The 19,137-nt window shown below is 55.6% G+C and overlaps 1 protein-coding gene across 1 annotated transcript; it reads right to left on the bottom strand.

The window, feature by feature from the left end:
• Positions 1-117: 117 nt before the first annotated feature.
• TAF1 (TATA-box binding protein associated factor 1) lies at positions 118-19,081 on the bottom strand. Its single transcript, XM_087972309.1, is given in 41 exon segments — positions 118-617; positions 709-886; positions 1,643-1,790; positions 2,035-2,133; positions 3,130-3,255; positions 4,031-4,147; positions 4,238-4,305; positions 4,552-4,636; positions 4,926-5,018; positions 5,364-5,482; positions 6,051-6,122; positions 6,957-7,134; positions 7,474-7,572; positions 8,111-8,219; positions 8,388-8,599; positions 8,712-8,877; positions 9,438-9,651; positions 10,050-10,285; positions 10,696-10,871; positions 10,950-11,072; positions 11,250-11,399; positions 11,497-11,577; positions 11,891-12,021; positions 12,097-12,238; positions 12,577-12,777; positions 13,259-13,363; positions 13,443-13,616; positions 13,715-13,888; positions 14,316-14,423; positions 14,517-14,644; positions 15,338-15,502; positions 16,074-16,190; positions 16,273-16,468; positions 16,554-16,751; positions 16,846-17,064; positions 17,316-17,557; positions 17,951-18,070; positions 18,264-18,380; positions 18,726-18,843; positions 18,933-19,033; positions 19,036-19,081. Coding segments are annotated over 41 exon segments (5,862 nt in total). The 5' UTR covers positions 19,067-19,081; the 3' UTR covers positions 118-391.
• Positions 19,082-19,137: the final 56 nt, after the last annotated feature.

The following is a 19,137-nucleotide window of genomic DNA, read 5'->3' as shown; positions in this document are numbered from 1 at the left end:
CGGATGTGGAGGGGCAACGGTGCTGATCCCCCCCATCTCCTTCGTAGCTGGGTTCCCCCCGCCCCCTCCTCCATCCCCAGCACTGGGGAGCGTCATTTCCAAAAAACTGGAGGTCCCTTGGGGCGTTTCAGAGGTTTATTTACAGTTGGGGAAGAAGGTCCATCTCCTGCTCATCCCCCCCACAAATAATTTAGGGCCAGGGAAGCCCCTTTGGGTGGTGCCAGCCCATCAACCCCTCCCCCTTCCCAGGCCAGTGATGCCAGGGGTGCCAGCAGGGCACACACAGAGAAGTCCAGGGGTGTCCCCCCCCTTCCCGGCCGGGGTCTCCTGGTCTTCAGAGGCCAGAGGGAGAGCAAGAGTCCAAGGCTGCTGCCTCCATGGCTGCCCATCCTCACTCGTCATAATCCAGGTCGCTGTCTCCCGCTATAGAGTGGAAGTCCTCGCTGTCGTCCTCGTCCTCCGATAGATGAACCTGGCTTAGCACGCTGGGGCCACATCGCTGCTCTTCCTCCTCTTCCTCCTCCTCCTCCTCTTCCGAGAGCTCGTACCCCCCCAGGCTGCTAAAACTGGCATCTCGCGTATTGGACTTCAGGCCTGGCTCCTCATAGCTACCGTAACTGGAAAAGAAGCAAGAAGGGTCCCTTGTCTGTCAAAGGAAGCCACACCGGGTTAGGATTCTGCTGCTGAAGGATGGGCTGGCCTCCTCACCTGGCGTTGCTGTCTTCCATGCCGCGAGAGGCCTCTCCTCCAGCTCCCTCATAGAACATCATGCTCTCCTCGTTGTCCATGCCCATCCGCGTGTTCTCTTGGAGGACATGAGGCTGCTTGGGCCGAACTGCGCTGGGCTCCACATCGGAATCGCTCCCGCTCTCACTGAGCTGAATAGCTAGGAGACACAAGCAAAGGGTCACTCCGATGCTGTGCCTCGTTTGCCAGCAACAGGTCCTCTTCCCCATCGCTTCCCCCAGGGCTTCCGGGACATTCACTTCCTCAGCACCATCTCACTAATTGACTGGCCTTCAAAATTGGCTAAACAACACCACCACCAAAAGAAAACAAAGACCTCAGCACAGTTGTGCATTTCCACAAAGGCGACCAGGCACACTGCCACTGAATCAACTTGAACCAAAAACATCAGGAAAAGATGGTAAATCATTGGAACCACTCCAATAAACAGGTTTGGTTCTTTTCACATTAAGTACTGTTTATATTATCGTTATCTTTATACACTTTACAGAGAGTATCAATTACTGGGTGGTATAAAAACATTAATGGTACATAAACAGAAGCATTTCCCTAATTGCTCCCATGTCCTATTCTTCTTCTTCCAACTCGCAGGTTCTGTGCCTTCATTTCTCACCACAGTATCAGAGACTCTCCCCTAAAAATCCCTGGAGGGCAGTGAAGCCTCTCTCCAAACTGATCTCACCCAAGGAAAACTTTTTATACTCAAATTGGCATCCCTCTCTGTCTCGCACTTAGCCTGCATTCTCTCCCCTCCCCAGTTCTACCCCAGGCTCAGATCCAACCCTGGTGAGAAACGGAGAGGAAGGGAGGATGCCTTCCTGGGTCTTTCTGTCTGGAACTAGGAGTATATACAGCAAACAAGGGCTCCATCGTTCCTGCCCTTTTCAGAACTCACACGAAAAGGGATTATCTCCCTCCTCATCGCTGCCGTCGTCGTCCTCCCCATCTGACATGAGCAAGTCTTCATAGAGCACACTGGCCTGAGGCTGCTGAACCGAGCCTTCCTCCTCATCAGCCAGGTCCCCATCAGCGTCCTCCACTTCCTGTCGTGGGAGAGTAGGAAGGAGAAGAGGAGGTCAGAAGCCGAAGCCCAGCAAAAGGACGCCTGGCTTCCTTCCCACTGACACGGTGCACCGGCAATGCCAGCTCTTCCTAAAAACTGATCGCTTTGGCTAGCATTCCATCCGCTACTGATAGAAACACTCCAGAGGGCCCTGCACTGCCTCAGCTTCTGCCATGAGAGCAGAAGCCAACAGGTGAGCTACAGGTGGGGTCACAGATACTCACTGGGGCTGGAGTCTTAGGTTTCCCATCCTCATCCTCATCCAACCCTTCAATATCTACGTCAGAGTCTTCCTCGCCCAGCCTACCTTGGCCCTGCCGCATCTGAGTGAGGAACACAGAGATAACGCCACTGAGGAAGGAGCAGGCACCGAGGGGACACAGACGCTTTTAAAGAAGGCCAGCCAAGCCACCAGGGTGGGGGCCACTTCCTGGCTGCCCCTGTTCTGCTGCCTGTGCTCTGTGGGGCTTTATCCTTTAGACTAGCTGAGCAGCAGGCCCCAAGCCCCAAAGCACACAGTGCGGGGCACCCTGGGAACCAGCTTTCTCCTCCCCAGCCTTGCAGGGGCCTAGAGACACAACTGCCTCCCTGGACTGGAAGAAACCAACCTTTTGCGGCAGCTGACAAAACCCCCATCCAAGTGGACTCCCACTAAAGCTCCCAAGGAACATGTCCTCCCCATTCTTTCTCAACTTTCTCTCTCTCCTTTCTCTACATCACATAGTTATGCCCAACACATTAAAAAAAAAAACCATACCAGGAAAAACATGTTTGTCCCGGGTTCGCTAGGCTATATTATAAGGATTCAAGTGACCCTCTGCAATTCTGGCACGTGTATTTTCACACTTAAATGAAACCAGGAAAGGAGCAACGATCCGCCATTGCAAAAGTTTGTGGATGTTCAGAAATATTCCTCCCTTAATGTGAACTTGGAGCTCAAAGGCAAGGCATGAACGAAGTAACAATAATGGGGATTCCTCTCCTCTCTTATCAACAGGGCTGTGTCTCATTTCTTTTCCCGGCTGCTCCAAACAGAGGAATCCCTTCGAAAGGCTTTTCAAAGCAAAGAGATAGTTGCATCCGCCATGCCCAGAAACAATCATCTGATGAAACAAGGCCTTTTGCCAGGGATCTTTTCATACAGAGCTCTTGTTCCACACCTTTGACCAGGAAGGAGAAGGAAACCACTGCTCTTACTGTGCCATGCCCTATTTCAACAGGTCTGCCCTTGATCCGCAGCTCCTGTGGGAAAGCTACGCTTCCTTTTTGCAGCCAGCGCCCCCCTCTTTTCCTGCGGAATCCTTGGGTGCGTTTCTGACCTGTGCCGACTGCTTTTCGGGTGTTGTGGTGGGTGTGTCCATAGCAGACAGATTGCTCTCATCTTGGTAGACGGATGCATCCCGGGACATGCTGAGCGAGGTGTTGGTATCATACAAATCGGGTGGCTGCAGGGTGTTTGAAAGGAGGAAATGGGCATCACAGGGGTGCAGGTGAGATACGGAGCGAGCCCGCCCTTCCTTCTCTTAGCTATCCTGAATCAAGCATGCTGCCTGTGAGAGGCTGAAGCTCAGACCTCTGCGCATTGTTCCCATTGCTTCCTCCCTCTCAGGCTCATGGCACGAACAGTGGAAAGGACGTTCCCTCACTGACCCACGTTCTCACTAAAGGACAACCAGCGGGTCCTTTCTGCGTTCATTCCTATTGGTTATCTTTCACAGATCTGTTGGCCTTTTTCTATTTGGCTTCTGAAGCCTTGGCTGAAGAGTCTTTGAAACCAGGACAGCCTTTCGGTCTCTTGCCAAGCTCTCAGCAGCTGCATCATCTCAGATCCCCTTCTGGCTGGAGAAAGCACAGGGAGACCCCGGGAGACCCCAGTGGGCCAATATAATGGGCCTCCTACATGAGGGAGAGCCTGAGAAACAGTTTGGGTGGACAACCCTGGCAGGAACTCTGAAGGCAGGACAAGGAAGCAGGGAAACACCCGGAAGAACCACCAACGGAACTGGATCTCCTTGGAATGGAAAACTGCTCCGGGATCCCTCCCCCTCCAGCTCAATCTCCCCCCGCCCCCGTCACAAGTCTCTTAAGGTCCGTCCTGGCTTTCCCTCCACCGAGCATTTCTTGTGCTATGAGTCGAGTCGAGCTGTTACACAGAGACCTCACCAGATCAAGAATAGCTGCAGCCCCAGCCCCACCCTCTCTGGTCACAAACAGGCTCACCTGCGGCGTATAGGGCCCAGGAGTCATGGGGTCCAAGCTCTCCAGATCAGCCTCCTCCAAAGCTGCCTCTTTGGCAGTCGAAATGTCTCTTTCAAGCTGAGTCAGGTGCTCATCATACTGAAGGAAGGAAGGTGAGGGAAAGAGGAACATTTGCAGGGCTTCCAAACTGAAAACAGCCTTCGACAGGTTCAGAGCAGGGGCCCTTACCTCCGCTAAGGTCTGGTAGCAGATGTTCACAATCTCCTGGGCTGTTTTGGTGTACTGGCTGTCCGGCCCTGCATTGAAAAGCCCAATCAAGGGAGCTCCAAACAAGAGGGAGAACTGACTTTCCAGGGCCAGGGAGCAGAGGCGGCTAGGCAACCCCTGCCAGCCAGCAAGGCCTCCTCCAACTCAGGGCTGGGCCCAGGAGGCAAAGGGGAGCCTGGCATCGGGAAACAGCCTAGTCTAGCCAGGCAAACCTTCGGGTGGGCCTAGAGCCCTGGTCCAAGGATGGCCTTATACTCTGGCCAAAGAAAGCTTACCATTGTATTTGATACTATTTCCAAGGATCAGGTTCACATCATCCAGGAAGACTTCTCGGTTCTGGTACTTGTGTTTGGAGATGTTCTGGAAGAAATCAGTGGAAGGCTCCAGACCCCAAGCGCCACGTCCAAAGGCCTCGGAGCCTCCTTAATTGCTCTGCTGTGGTTCCATTTCCCACCATCAGAGGCAAATCGCCCAGGAAGGTGTCGAGGACAGCCTCTCAGATGTTCAGGAGAGCAACCCTCACACCTCCTCCTGATCTACTTCGCATCCCCTCCCCGCCTGTTTTTGAACTTCAGATCCAGAGGGGCACCCAGGGTGGCTCTTGGCTTCAGCCACCATCAAGGCTCTTCTTCCATGCACATGTACGTACCTTGCGGATAGTCTCCAGATCCATTGGGCTGACAATGACTTTGTAATAATCTGGCACAAATTTCTTATTCACAGGGTGATGGAAGGGCCAAGACTGAAAGCAAAGAGAACACCGACAAAGAAACTAAGAAGAGTTTCTGCAAAGCGTCCACTGAAAGCCAAAGGAATGCCTATTTCCCAACAAATCCCAGTTCCTGCTGTGCTAATCTCACCGAAAGGGAGGGAGGAGGAAAGCTCCAGAGCAAGAAGGGTGGTTTCTAGCTGCCCATCAAGGTTCGTAAAAACTAACATTGCAGCTCAGGAGAAAAGGCTGTTGAACTACCCCAAAGCAGAAGTGGGTCTCCTGGGAAGCAGCAGTTCTGCCCCCTGACACCTCCAAGAGCCCTCCCACCCCCAGCTCCCTTTCACCCCCTCCACCGCCTGCCATGGGCACACCTACATCAGGAACCACCTTCATCTTCTGGGTCACAATGTTGTCCAGAATAAAGGAGAAGGCTACTTGGTCATCATCGTCCAGAAGGGGATTTATGGCCTTCTCCAAACGAGCCAACTTATCTTCTTTCTGAAATGACATCAGGAAGGCAAGAGATATGGAGACCAATTCAGCTTCACTTTTTGTAATGTATTTAACCATCTAGACTTCAAATTTTCTTAATTCTGCTCTAGCTTTTCAACCTGTAGGCTTTCAAACACTGAAACGTCCCATTCATTATGGGAACCAAATTGCTGCTCAACTTTTCCAGAAATTTTGGCTGATTTTTCCATGCCCCAAAAGCGAATTTTTTTACACACTCTCAATGGCACACAGTACACTTTTCATTTTTAATTGTGGGGATGCTTTTAAATTGAAAAACAAAACGCATGGCATTAAAATTTGCTGACTTCCAGCAAGATCAAGTTGGAGCATTCAATGTGCCATGTCTGTGCCCTCTGATCTCAAACAGGTACCCCAAGGATTGCCCCACTACCCTGAGCTCTTTGCCCAGAGTTCACCAGGTGAAATTCCCTCTGATCTGGAGGCAGCAAGGAGCAAACCTGCAGGTGTCTTTGTTAAAACCCTCATAATAGCACTTTGAAGCTTAAGGCTTCGGCTCAGAGGTCCATTCTTTCTCCCTTTGCACGAGACTTGCCTCTTTCAGTTTCTGGTCACAGAGGTCCAACATTGACTGAGAAATCTGGGTCAAGGAGTGCTTTGGCCCTGCAAACATAGAGCCGACGTAAGGCTGAGGCTTCTCCTGGGGCAGTTTCCTGTGCCCCAACCCTCTTCGCTTTGGTTACATTTCTAGTATTGTCATGGATAGCAACGATGTCTAGAGTATTCATAGTAGCAGAAAGAAAAGCAAATGAAAACCCGATAGTAAAACAGCAAGACTTCCTTTGTGAGGGTCTTATTGCACAGGAAAGAAAACTATAAATGTGTCAGCAAAATATAAATACTCGTACTCCACTGATAGCAAGAAAGATGAGCGGCTCTGGGGCCAAGAAGTGCGGAGGGCATTGATGGTTTTCCCCGGGGGGTCACAGAGGTAAAGCGCAATCCCCCTGCTCCATCGCCCCCTCCCTCACAGAACCTCTGGAAGAGCAGAGTCACAGGAACCACCAAGCAGCAACCTAATCAGCTTTAATTCGGGAACTGCCCGTTCAAGGCTGCAGGTGGCTATGCCAAAATTACTCCAGGGAAAGGAAGGGAAGGATTTCAACAACCCAGATGGCAAAATGACACCAGGGAAGAGGAGAGGAAGACCCTCAGGTCAAGAGGGGGAAAGCAAAAATTCCAGGAACTGAATTGGCTGGTCCGGAACAATTCCACACCAATCCTACGAGGAGGAGAGACGCTTCAGCAGATGTAAAGACAAAGAAAGAGCAATTTTCAGAAGGGAAGCTGTTGGCATCAGACACGCTGGTGAGTTAATTCTCAAATCCCCTTTTCTTTGCCATCCTCCACCCGCTCAGAATCACAGGAAAACGCAGGCCCTTCCTCGCCCAAGCCCAGGGTGAGTAAGTAAAGGTTAGGGAAAAAGGGTGCAGGGACCGTTGTAGGTGGCGCTGTTCTTCACAATCAGCTCCAGGTGTTCTCGAAACTCTTCGCGAGACGGGTAGAGTCGCCTGCGGACGTTCTCTCGGAGGGTCTGCAGGTCCATCGGTTTGGTGATGATCTTATAGTAATCCTTCACCACCTTCCCATTAACAGGCTGGTGAAAGGGGTACGTCTGGGTGGGGGGGAGGCAAACAGGAAGAGGTGAGTGCTTGTTCTGGGCCTACCCACTGACATTCTACCCCCCCTCCCCCAAGGGAGCCCGCACTCTTCCAAGCCAGCAGCCAAGCCCCCAAGAGACACAGCTTTACCACGCTAACAGCCACAATAAACCCTCATCTAGTCAGACCTGCCTTCTTCATAGTTTGAACTTAGAATTTAAACCTTTGATAAGAAACTTGGTACGTTATTTTTGCCTGTAAGAGCTAAAGCCAACCTATTCCAGGGAGAGCCCAGCCAAGCCTCCCTGTTAATTCAGCCGGCCAGATCAACCCCTGTGGCTCAGAGCGCTTACGTTGGGAAGATCCCGCATCTCATTGATGATGCTTTCCAGGACGGAAGACAAGGTCACCATGGGGTCTGTGCGTCGCCGGTGGATGGACTTGTGGGGCCGCTGAAACAGAGAGGAAGCGAGAACCCTCAACGGGGCTGCAGACTTCGCAGAGCGCGAGAAACAGCTTCTCTCCTTTTCCGGTCTGACTCTGCACCTTTTGCTCCTTTTGGCTGCTACACCACAAGGATTCGAATTTACCTGAAACTCCGTCGTTCCTTCTGTCATTATTATTCTACATTTACAACTTATCCCACATAGCGAGTAAATCTGCAAAATCGTCATCTGCATGGGCTTGGTGGTTTTGTTGCAGACGTTTCATTACCAAACTAGGTAACGTCATCAGTGCTGCAAGCACCTGACAGGACTCACAGGCACTGATGACGTTACCTAGTTTGGTAATGAAACGTCTGCAACAAAACCACCAAGTGCATCAAGGACCCCACAGTTCAACCCCGAGCAACAAATATTCCCCTTCTATCGAGGCAATGTGCATTTTTGAAAAAAACCGCATAAAACAACTCTAAATATTTACATAGGAGGACATACTATACTATACGGTCTATACAGGAAGAAACCGGAGGCACTTAGAAGGGCTTACGTTTAAGTAATCGCAATGCACCGTGGTCCCAACCCGCCGCTTCTTTTTGGGGGGAAGCTGCTGTTTGGGAAACTTCAGGACTAAGGACTTCCTGCGAACCTCGTCCGCACTGCGAAGAGATGCCAAGAGTGGGGCGAGCTGCAGCTCCGCCCTCTGGAAGGACTCCGCCCCCCCCTGGAGCGCTCTGATCCTGGCCGCCCAGCCAGCAGGTGCCAGACCCTGCAAACCCTGCTCCTTCGGCCATGATGCTGGGCGCCTTCACCCCCGCCACTCTCACCTCTCAATCAGCTGCTTCCCCAAGACGATCTTGGTCCCCTCCACTTTGATCAGCTCCTCGTTGTCGTTGGGGATGACGGTCTTCTCCAGCTCCTCCTCCTGCTCCTCTGTCATGGCCACCGGGTTGGAGGGGGGAGCATTCGTTTGGTAGTACAGAGGGCAGAACTTGTTGGTCCTCATGTGCCCAATGGCCCCACAGGCCCCACATTTCAACTGCAACGAAGGAGCAGAAGGCCACCCTGTATCAGGGATAGGGAGGAAGGCAGGGCAGGCCAAGCAGGGTGCAAACAAGGGCCAGGCTTGGTCCCGGAGTGGCCTGGCTCACCTTCAGGTCTGGGCGCTCCTTCATCTTCCGGGGCTTTTTCTCCGGGGGCCCCTTCAGCTTCTCCTTCTCCTGGTTCCGCTTGAGCCGCCGCAGCTGCTCTTGGATCCGGCGCCTCTCCTTCCGCATCTCCTCCCGGTGCTGCTCGTCGAAGAGCGCAAACTTCCGGCTGGAGGACCAAACAAGGCAGGCGGGTGAAGGCCAGGCTGGTCCCTGGCACACCTCCGAAGGAAGCAGTCTGCTTCCCACCCACCCCCCGGGCACAGCCAAACTCCAGCACCCTCTGCCAAGCCTTTGGGCCCCGTCCGGCCCCAAGAGGGAACGCCTCCCGGCAGCATCCAGGCCCCGCTTGATTTTGGGTTGGTTGGTCAAAGCTGGAGGGGCCTGAGGCTCAGCTTGGAGCCTCCTCAAGGCATGGCATGGCTGTGGCAGCTCAGCGCCCTCCCCTGCAAATGGGGCAGGTCTGGTCGCCCTCCCTCCCCCCGGGCTTCAGTCCCAGCCCTTCTCTTTCCCTGGCCCTTTTTCGCTTTAGAGCCAGCTCCCTGTTGACCTCTCTGCCCTGAAGGGCTCTGGCTTCCCCCCCTCTATTCCGAGTGGCCCTTGTTTCAAAAATGGCTGCCTCGGAGTAGAAGTGTTTGAAATAAACATTTCCATCTCAGCCTCTGCTTCCCACAGCCAGAGATCAGTAGGCCCCGCTAATAGGTCGGGACCCTCCTCCAGAGGCCTTACATGAACTCGTCATCCTTGGTGGTCCGGATCCGGCTGTAGGCGTCGATGACCGAGGCCTTGCGGACAGTTTCACACCTCACGTACTCCTTCCCATCCTCGTCACGGAAAGTGCGATAGATTTTCAAGCGGCGACCGGTGGCTGAGGAGTTGAGGCTGGTCACGGAGGCCGTGTCGTCGTCTTTATGAGAACCACCCAGGTTGCCAGGCGTGGAAGCTGCCGGGGGAGGGAGGGAGGGGGAGGAGTAAAATGGTGATTTCGCCACCTTCCCAGTGCAGAAGGCTGAACTGAGGGGGATCCTGAGTGGCCAGGATCGCATTTAACCCAGGCGAGGAGGTCAGCCCGAAGGCAATGCCCCCAAAAAAAAAAAAAAAGAAACAGCAGCCCCTTCAATTGCTACGCCCATCCTATTTCTGGTGAAGTCCTCCCACCTATGGCCACAACTACAACCATTTCTAAAGTCTGCCTGTTTGCGTCTTGCAAGCACTCTGGTCCCTCAATTCTGGGGGCTTCCTGTGGACCCCCCCTCGGCCCGAGCCAGGAAGCCCCTTTCCCGCCACCCCCAAGTCTCCTCTCGACGCCTCCCTTTCGCCCTGCGGGGGCCAGATCCTCACCCGCCCCCTTCTTGTCCCTGCGGTCCTTCCTGGCCCGGTCGTTTCCGCTGTCTTCCCCCATCAGCATCCGCTGCAGCTCCTTCCTTTCCTGCTCCTCCCTCTCCCGGGACAGCTGGGAGCTGGTCTTCTTGTTCTGGAGCATGTTCTCGATGTTCTTCCCCATCTCCTCAAAGTCGCTGTCTTCGGCAGAGCTGCTGTCTGTGTCTGTCGACAGGATCTCGGTGGACTCCAGGACCCTGAAGCGGGAAATCTCTGCCCCGGTCAGTCCCTGAAGCTCCCAGGCGGCCGAGTGCAGGTGCAGAAGCACAGAAGGCAGGGACTCCCACCCCCACCCCAACTTCACTCCTGCCCAACCCCCCGATCCCCACCCTCCCCTTAGTTCAGGGAAAGGCATGTGCTGAAAACCCTAAAAACAGCCCCCTCCCCGTGTGCAGGGCACAAAGCGGCCCCCGTAACCTCCGCCCTCCAAGAGCTCTTCCCAACCGCCTAAAGTATCTGTGTATCCATCCATTAAACCCCTCAATTCGCCCTTCCGGGAACCTCTGCGGGAAAGGAATTCTGCAGCTGTGGTGGTGAGTGGAAGTGGGTCCCTGAGCAAATCCCACAGATATGCCGGCAAAGGAAACCATGCAGGAAGACGGCTCACTTGTTCTGCAAGTCAAAGATGCGCTGGCATTCCTCCTTGTAGCGCTCCTGGTGTTCTGCCACAGAGAAGCGGGACCCTCGGGCAAACTTGCTCATGGGACCCTCGCCTGAGCGGGCCTGCTCGGTGGACATTGTCCGCACGACGTCGATCACCTCCCAGCGGGAAAGCTTCTTGATCTGAGGAAGGAGAGTCGTTGGCTGCGGAGGCCCCGCGGAAGCTCAACCCAGAGGAGCAAGCCCCCTGCCCGCACCCACCTCCTCCTCAGGGACTCCAAACTTGCGCAAGAGTTGCTTGGCATTTTTCAGGGATAAGCGCCGGAGATCGGCGTCTGTCCCTGTGACCGTCTTCTTCACCGGTTGTGGCTCCTTGTCATCCTGCTGGAAAAGGAACAAGGAGCTTCCATCCCCGTCTCAGCCCTTTATTTCAAGGGCGCCAGACTTGGCCCCACACCAGGACCCCAGCCGCTTCAGGATCCAGCCAGGAGGTACCCCGGGTCTCCCCTGCGGGCAGATGGAGCAGCCAGCCCCAGCCGGCCACCTGGGCCCTCCCCTTACCTTCTGCTGTGTCGGCTTGTTCGGGATCTTGACATAGGAGAAGCCTTCACCACAGCCAGTCGGGTCAGCTACCCCGGTGACTTCCAGGAGGCATTTCCCTTTCATGGCCGCAATGAAAGCCCGGGTGGTGTTCCAGGGAGCTGTGCGCACCTAAGCGTAACCAACACGGGGCAGAGAGGCTTGGCACGGCAGGGGGAAGAAGGGCCCCTCTAAGAGTCCTCGGGGGCCCAGCTGTTCTTTGCCCTACCTCGTCATCAATCTTCATCTGGAAATCCTCCTCGTTCTCTTCTTCGGGGGCAAAAAAGGATTTCTCTCCGTAGCCTGCATCCTGGGAAAGAGAGCCATCAAGGGGATGCATCCTTTCTCCACGCAGCGGCTGCAGCTCCAGGAGGTCCCACCTTGTCCCCCACCTGTGCCTGCCCTCCCCTCCCCTGAGGGAGGGGTGCCATCATCCCAAAGCAGCCAACAGCAGCCAGGCCAGGAGAAAGCCACAAACTCACACATGGCATCCAACTGTAAATGGGCAAGTACAGACACCAAAACGAGCCAAAGGAACAAATCACAGGGAAGATGAAAGTGGTGCCTGACCCCCAAAGTCCTGGGCAGGGCGGGCAGCCTCCGGACCCCTGAACCAGGCTCACCTTCAGGCGCTGCTCAGCAGAAATCATGCTGTAATAGGCACAGCACTGCTCCGGAGACACCATGGCTCGGATCTCCTCCTCGGTTGGCAGCCGGAAGTCGGGTTTCAGGACCCACCAGTTGGAGTCCAGCCCTGAGGAAGCAACAGCCCCCCGTGAGCCTGGCCGGGAGAGAGGAGGGGGGCGGGGGGTGGGCTGTCCTTGCCTACCAGTGCGCTTGAAATCTGCACACAGCTTCAGCCGCTTCCGGATGCTGCTCTCGGAGTGGGAAGGAAAGGCCTTCTTAATATCCTCCATGCGGATTCTCCGGGGCCGGTCGCGGCTCTTCCAGAAGAGGCGGTAGATGAAAACCTGGCAAGGGTTGCAGTGAAGTGGCCAAGCGCTCAGAGAGAGAGGGGCCTCCCCTCCCCTGCTGCGGTACACCTCCCCCTCCCACCCAGGGGGTCCCAGTGCCCACAGGAGTCAGGGCAGAATCCAGCCCCAAACTAAGAGCCACCCTGCAAGCCAGAGGAGAGCCTCTCGCCAACCGGCTCAGAACCGGCTCAGTCCGCTTACCGGCTCTTCTTCTTCTTTAGCGCCTGCGTGAGAGTTGCAGGCACGGCTAGCGGCATGGCTCCCTTCCCAAGTTATTTTTCCCACTCCTCCCAAAAGCTGCTGAGGAGGCCTAGCAGCCCCCCCCAGCAACAAACCTGCAGGAAGTCTCGGATGTGCGTATTGGCCCGCTTGGAGTTGGGGCCGGGGACTTCAAAGAGGGGGCACTCCTGGCCCACCACAAAGATATCCACCAGCTCCCGAATGTAGTAGCCCTGGCGCATCCGAATAATTAGAAAGTCTGTTTCAGGCATCTTGTGGAGGTAGATCGGAGCCCGGAAGAGATTGTTTTCAAACGCCTGACAAACAAAAGGCGCCGTTTAAGCCACCCAGAACAGCAACAGCAGCTCCCTGCAGACTAGTGGCTCCAGGACTCCTTCAGTTTCCTGCCAAGGAGAAACTCAAAAGCTCTCCCTCTCCTTAGCTGCATTTGGCCGGTCTTTGTAAAGGAATTGTCCACTTGAGAATGCTACACTGTCATATCAATGACTACTATGTCAATCAAATATCCTTGGGCTTTACACCCTGGTGTACTAGTTGTAGCATTTCACAGCAAGCAGCTTCTCTCTCTCTCTCTCTCCCTCACACACACACACACCCTATAGAATTGGGCAAGTGGGTCAGTCCTTGGTTGCCCTTAAGCCATCTGTCTCTAAAGAACTAGAAGTTCCTAGGCGCTCTTCCCACGGGAGCCCCTGGCTTGGTGCTGCTGCTGCTGCTGCAGCTGAAATGGGGCCAGTGGCTGCTGTTTCAAAGCACAGGTCCGCCCAGAGGCCTCACCTGGAGGAGCTGGCCAGGGTGAAGGGAGCCCAGGAAGGGGGAAGTGTGGCAGTACACCGTCTCTCCGTACTTGCAGTCCGGGGCGCCAGGATCCTTGCCCGGTTTCTGCCAGGGACAAGACGGCTGAGTGAGTGAGGGCTTCCTCGGGAAAGCCTGGCGCTGGCAGCCCGAGCCCTGCACTCACCCGCTTGTAGTAGTTCTTGATCTTGGTGGCCATGCCAACCTGCATCATCAAGGGCCCATTCTCCTCACTGTACTCAGCCAGGATGAGGTCGCCGTCTTTGCCCGTGAGGTCCTGGGGGGTGCGCATGAAGAACATCTCCCCACCGCCAGAGGCCTGGCGCTCCTGCTCTCTCATCTGGGTGCAACACAATACACAAGCAGCCGTCTCCGCGGGGGCCGAGCGAGAGAGAGGAGCGTGGGCCCTGGGCAGGGCCACCGAGACCGGGCCCTTACCTTGGCCTTCTTCTTGATGTGCTTCAGCAACGGCTGCACTGCGTGGGGCCCAGGCTGCGACAAGGTGCCAAAGGAGTACTTCTTCAGGGGAGGCCGGTGGAACTGCCGCAGCTTCATGGGGCCCATGTGGGTGGGGAAGAAGGGCTGGCGCAGCTCCACCGCAGGGATCGAGTGCTGCACCAGAGCAGAGAGAGGCACGATTTCGGCATGTCCCGAAGAATGGCTGGGCCCCCGTCAATCACCCTCAGCCAAGGGAAGGTCCTCCCTCCACTCCCCAAAGGGGGACGAAGCTGCTCTGGTTGCCTCAAATTCTGCAAAGCAATCTTGCGGGCATGTTGTGGAAGCCGACTCCATGGTGGCCGCACGTGAAGCCTTGGCAGAAAGCTAGGCTTGCATTAAGCCCAAGAAGGCAAATAATTGGATTGCATAAAGTATTGTGCAAACCCATGGTTTAATTACGGGTTGTTTGGTAAATCAAAATTAGCAAGTGTGCCAAATAGGTGAAGCTGAGAGCTCCAGTTTGTAACCTCAACGGCTGGGTTTAGGTTACGTCAAACCAAGCAAAGTGGACAAGCAAAGCCCAACACCATCAGTTTCCAACCTGGATAATGTTGCCGCCAAAGGTCCCACGAAGGCCCTGCTGCTTGGGGTAGTAAAACTCATCATTGGAGAGATTCCAGGGATCCTTCACTTCTGGCTGAGACATATTCTGGAGTGGGGAAAAACCCACGTCAGAATTCCCTCCCCTTCCTGCTCTTATTTCTTCTTCACTAATCCAGAGGAAACGGAGCCCCTCTCGAACCTGCTGGGGCTCTTCCTTAATAACTCCTGTTTTGCCCAAGAGGATCCGGCTTTTCTTCAGAGAAGACTCTTTCTTGTTCTCCTTGGATGGGGAATTGAGAGTCATCTCTTCCTTTTCATCGGGAATTTCTAGGAGGAGCAGAGGAGAAAACTGGACCTGAAACGCTCTTCCCAACAGGCATGATATTCCCCTCTGAAAAAAAAATCGGGGCCGGCCAAAAGAGACCCCCCACCGCGCGCCGAGAAATCGCCCGCCCGCCCGCCGCTCGCGCCGCCCGCCCGCTCGCGCCGCCCGCCCCGCCCGCCGCTCGCGCTGCCCGCCCGTTGCTCGCACCGCCCGGGCGATTCCCAAAAAAATCAGAATTCCAATTTTAATCGGAAAAATATCATGTCTGCTTCCCAATTACCCCCCGTTTATGGACCATGCAAAGGCCCACTTGGGCCATCACGTGAAGAAGACCCTGAAGCCCTGAAGCTAAGAATCAGCCACCTGCCAGGTCGCCCCAGTTCACAAGATGCTTAAAGAAAAGGTTTTCTTACGGAAAAGACCGAAGACAGTTTAACTGTCACATCCCCACCAAGGAACCTTGGCATTTGCTCTGAGAATTCTGTTAAGAGGCTCACTGACTCTTCCCCTCACTCCAGTTCCCAGAACCCTTTGAGGGATCCAGGTTAACTAAAACCATGTTCTGGGAAGGTGACCAAGGCTGCCTCCCATCTCAGTTTACCCACTTTCCCCTTAAGAAACCAGAAGGCCCCAGAAAGCAGCACCCCCACAACTCCCCAGCCAGAAGGCAAGGAAGGGACTTTTGTAGATGCTACCTAGAATGATATTCTCATCGTTGGGGTCCAGGGTCAGGACCGGGGGCATCAAGATCCTGTCCATCGCATTGTCGTCCCAGATGATGTTGTCTTCCCAGCGGCCATAGACCAGCTCTTCATTGTCAATGGGGAAAATGGAGAACCATGGCTTGTCTTCATCCAGGCCTGCCGGGGCAACAAAGTGTGATAATGAACACATGACAGTGGATGCTGGCAAATGTCTCCATCCCTCCCCACCCTCCATCCATCCCATCCCTACCACTTATGAGCTCTAGGACGCCTGGAGCAGAGAGAGTGCCTGGGCGCTCCAGGCCCAGTGCAACACGGTACTTTGGGACTTAAGAGAAAAAGCAGGTATTCCTGCCTCCCCTGCCCACATTTCAAGCACACAAATAACAATTATGGGGCAAAGCAGAATGGTGAAAAAGGAGAGGGGCAATGGGAGGACCAGACCCCCTACTGACTGATCACTGCCCAAATTCTTCTTCATGCCAACCCCTGAATGGTCAGACTGCCACTATCCGGCTAAGCCGCTTGGCAGCCGATCGCCCGCGGAGACTCTCGCTCATCCAGTCACAGTTGTCCCAAAGGAGCTTTTTCAACACCCGAGTAAGCGAAGTACCCAACCAAGGCAGGGATGATTGGGGAAGAGGCTCTGTTTGCAGATCTTGGCTTGTCTGGTTCCTCCTGCGGATTTCTACAGAGCCCCTCCTGCCGTGAGGCCCTCCCTCCTCACCTTGCTGTTCAGGTAGCTGCTTCTCTTTGCCCTTGGCCATGCTCAAGACTCCTGCCACACTGGGCTTCTGCACCAAGGGAACCGGCAAGTTGAGCAGGGAACCGCTCCGGTTCAGCCCTGCCAACAGAAGGAGCAAGGAAAGGATCAGCAGGCATGGAGGCAGCAGAGCCGGAGACAGGCAGGAGGAAGGCTGCCATACCTTGCTGGGCGTTGTAGGCCGTGGCGTTTCTCGTCATGCTGGAAGGCAGCCAGCCCGCCAGGCTGGCTCGCTGGGTCTTGGTCCCTTTGTGCTTGATGTCCTCTCCATTCCAGATCACGTCGTCCTCCCACTGCAGCTGCGTGACCATCAGGAAGTGCTCATCGGCCAGCAGCTCGTCCTTCTCAGCTGCTGAGCTCTACAAAGGGAAAACAAAGGCTCATTGAGCAGCGACTCGCCTCCTGGCTGCCAGCGAGGAGGCACTGCTCTTCCTCGCAACTCACCTTCTCTTCCTCCTCCTCTTCCTTCAGCTTGAAGCCATAGTCAAAGCCGCTGCCATCTTCAGGGATGCCCAACATGTCGTACCAGAGTTGGGCAGGACCGTAGCGCCATTCTGACACTTTGGGCCTGGTGTCAGCTACTTTGTCCGCATCTCCAGTCGCCTGGGAGAACTTGGACTCCACAGGAGCCATCATGGTGATCTGAAGGATACGTGGGTGTCAGAGGGTTCAGGGAGGGAGCCAGTGGGCACATTCTCGGGCAGCCAGAAGGCCTCCTCCCTTTCCACGGACCCACCTCATCATCTGACAGACACTGCTCCGGGGGAGGGGGAGGGGCAAATTCATACTCCCAGGGGGATTTGCCTTCCAAGCCCGGCTCAGCATTGGCTTCCCCCTCCGGGAGTTGTGCCTCAGGAACTGGCTCCCGGTGTTTCTTCCTGCGCTTTCGCCGTGCACTTCGCCAGACGGATGGGACGTTCTTTCCAGGGCCGAAGAGGCGTAGAAAGCGAAGCACCTGAGAGAGAGAGGAGGGAGGGGTGGAACTGGCAAGAAACTGACTGCCAGCAGTTCAGCTGTTGGAAAGACACAAAGAGGAGACAGTCGGCTGGCAGAATCTCGGGGGGTGGGGGTGGGGACACGACACCATGCTGGATGACAGAGGCAGGGAGAGAAAGCGCCGTGGTGGTGCCAGCCATAGAGCCTTAATCAGTTGCTCTGCCAGAAGAAAAGTTCCTCTGGCTTTTCTAGGTGATGATCCGGCTCTACCTTTCCAGGCCGGAACTCAGGGAAAAGGGCAGTCACGCTGGGCAGCTGCTTGGTGGCATCTCGCTGCATGATCCCGGCAAGTGGCAGGGTGAGCTTCCCTTCCTTCAAGTCGGCCTTCCTCGAGTCCTGGGAACCCGTCTCCGATTCCGAGTCCGAAGAGCTGCTGAAATCCATTTTCTCCAAAGCGGCAGAGGAAGGAGCAATGATGGAGGGCAAGATGATTCCATCCCCCTCTTCTGGCCCTAAGAAGGGAAGGAACAGCCATCGCAGCCAAAGGGAGCCCTGCTTGCCAAGGCCCCCGTGACTGAAAGAGCCCAGCCACACATGCAGCCAACGGAATTTAACATCGTGGGGATCCATGGGGGGAAACCCTCAAAGCGGGTTCACAACAGAGAAGCACTGTAGGTGGGCGGGGGGGATGATTTTAAAATCTTCAGCCCTGGCTGGACAAACATGCAAACCTTAAGCAAACCTTTGTAAGTTACAGCTTGGAAGTTCCTTCCTCGCCAACCCTGCTAGGCTCATGTCACCAAAGAAGTACCTGAGCTCCAGAAACCAGGGAGGGCTTCCTCCCGGACAGTCTCCTTCCTGGACTGCCCAGTCTCTCCCCCGCCTGCCCCAAAGTATATACGCACCAGAGGCTTCTGCCTCCTTCTCATCTTCCTTCTTCAATGGCACTGGTGGGGGGGGAGGGGGAGGCATCAGCTTGGAATCAATGTCTTCTGAGTCGGCATCGTAGTCATCCTCGTTGTCATCTGAGGAGAAGAACAAAGGAAGTCACTGGATCGCCCCTCTGTCACCTCCCCACGATCCTGAAAGTGCTGTGATCCTCTTGCTTCTGAAGCAAGAAGCACTGTAGGTGGTGGTGGTGGTGGGGGGGGGGAAGGATTTTAAAATCTTCAGCCCTGGCTAGATAAACATGCAAATGAAATCGCTGCCATCAACCACCTGCTCTCCGAACGGGGTGCAGATTGCCCATGGCCTGCCGGTATCTGCGGCTCTCGTCTTCAGCCACCTCAGTGATATCAGAATAATCCACAGCATCCTCCGTGCTCTTGACCCAGCCTGCAAGGGGAAAAGAGCTCGAAGCCACAGGCCCCTCCTCTTCCTGGTGCCTTCCCCGTGGAAGAAGATCCCCCACGCGAACCCCCTTGCCCAAAGGGCCCTTTGCCCACCAGCGCTTTAAGCAAGAGCGAGCAGCCCCTCTGGCCTCCCTCCCTGCGGGCAGGATCGAGGGACGGGAAAGATGATCTCCCCAGAGCCCACCACCCGACCCCCCGCGAGGGCCTCGGAGGCGGAGGCCGGGGGTGCCCCTCATACCAATCCCTGGCCAGGCGGGCGGAGTGTGCGTGTCCCATCAAGCGCCCTTTCCCGCCGCGACCCTCCGGTGGAGCGCAGCCTCCTCCTCACCCTCCTCATCCAGCTGGGCTCCGTCAGCCTCGGAAGCGTCGTCTTCGCTGGCGGTGATCTCCGTGATGAGGCTGCCCAGGCCCAGCGCCCCGAGCCCGGCCAGGTGCTTCTTGGACTCCTAGAGGAAGCGGGCAGAGAGGCGGGTTGGCTCCGCTCCCTCCCTCCCTGGCAGCCCCGCCGGGGAAAGAGCCCCCGCCCGGCGCCCACCTGGTCCAGGAGCCCCTCGCCCTCCAGCTGGCCCTGCTCATTGATGTTCCCGAAGAGGAAGCCGGCCAGCGAGAAGGGCGCCGCTCTCCGCCCGCCGCCGCCCCCGCCTCCTCCTCGCTCTCCGAGTCCGACATCGCCGCGGCTGCCCCGACAGCCCCGCCGCCGGAAGCGGAAGCCTCTCTCCCGGCGCAGGAGCCGCCACCCA

This window comes from Notechis scutatus, chromosome 10, assembly GCF_049901735.1.
Source record: "Notechis scutatus isolate UNSWTSFEM ecotype Mainland chromosome 10, rNotScu1.2, whole genome shotgun sequence".
NCBI lineage: Eukaryota > Metazoa > Chordata > Lepidosauria > Squamata > Elapidae > Notechis > Notechis scutatus.
Note: the sequence above shows the minus strand (reverse complement) of the source record. Positions and strands in the feature narration are given on the sequence as shown.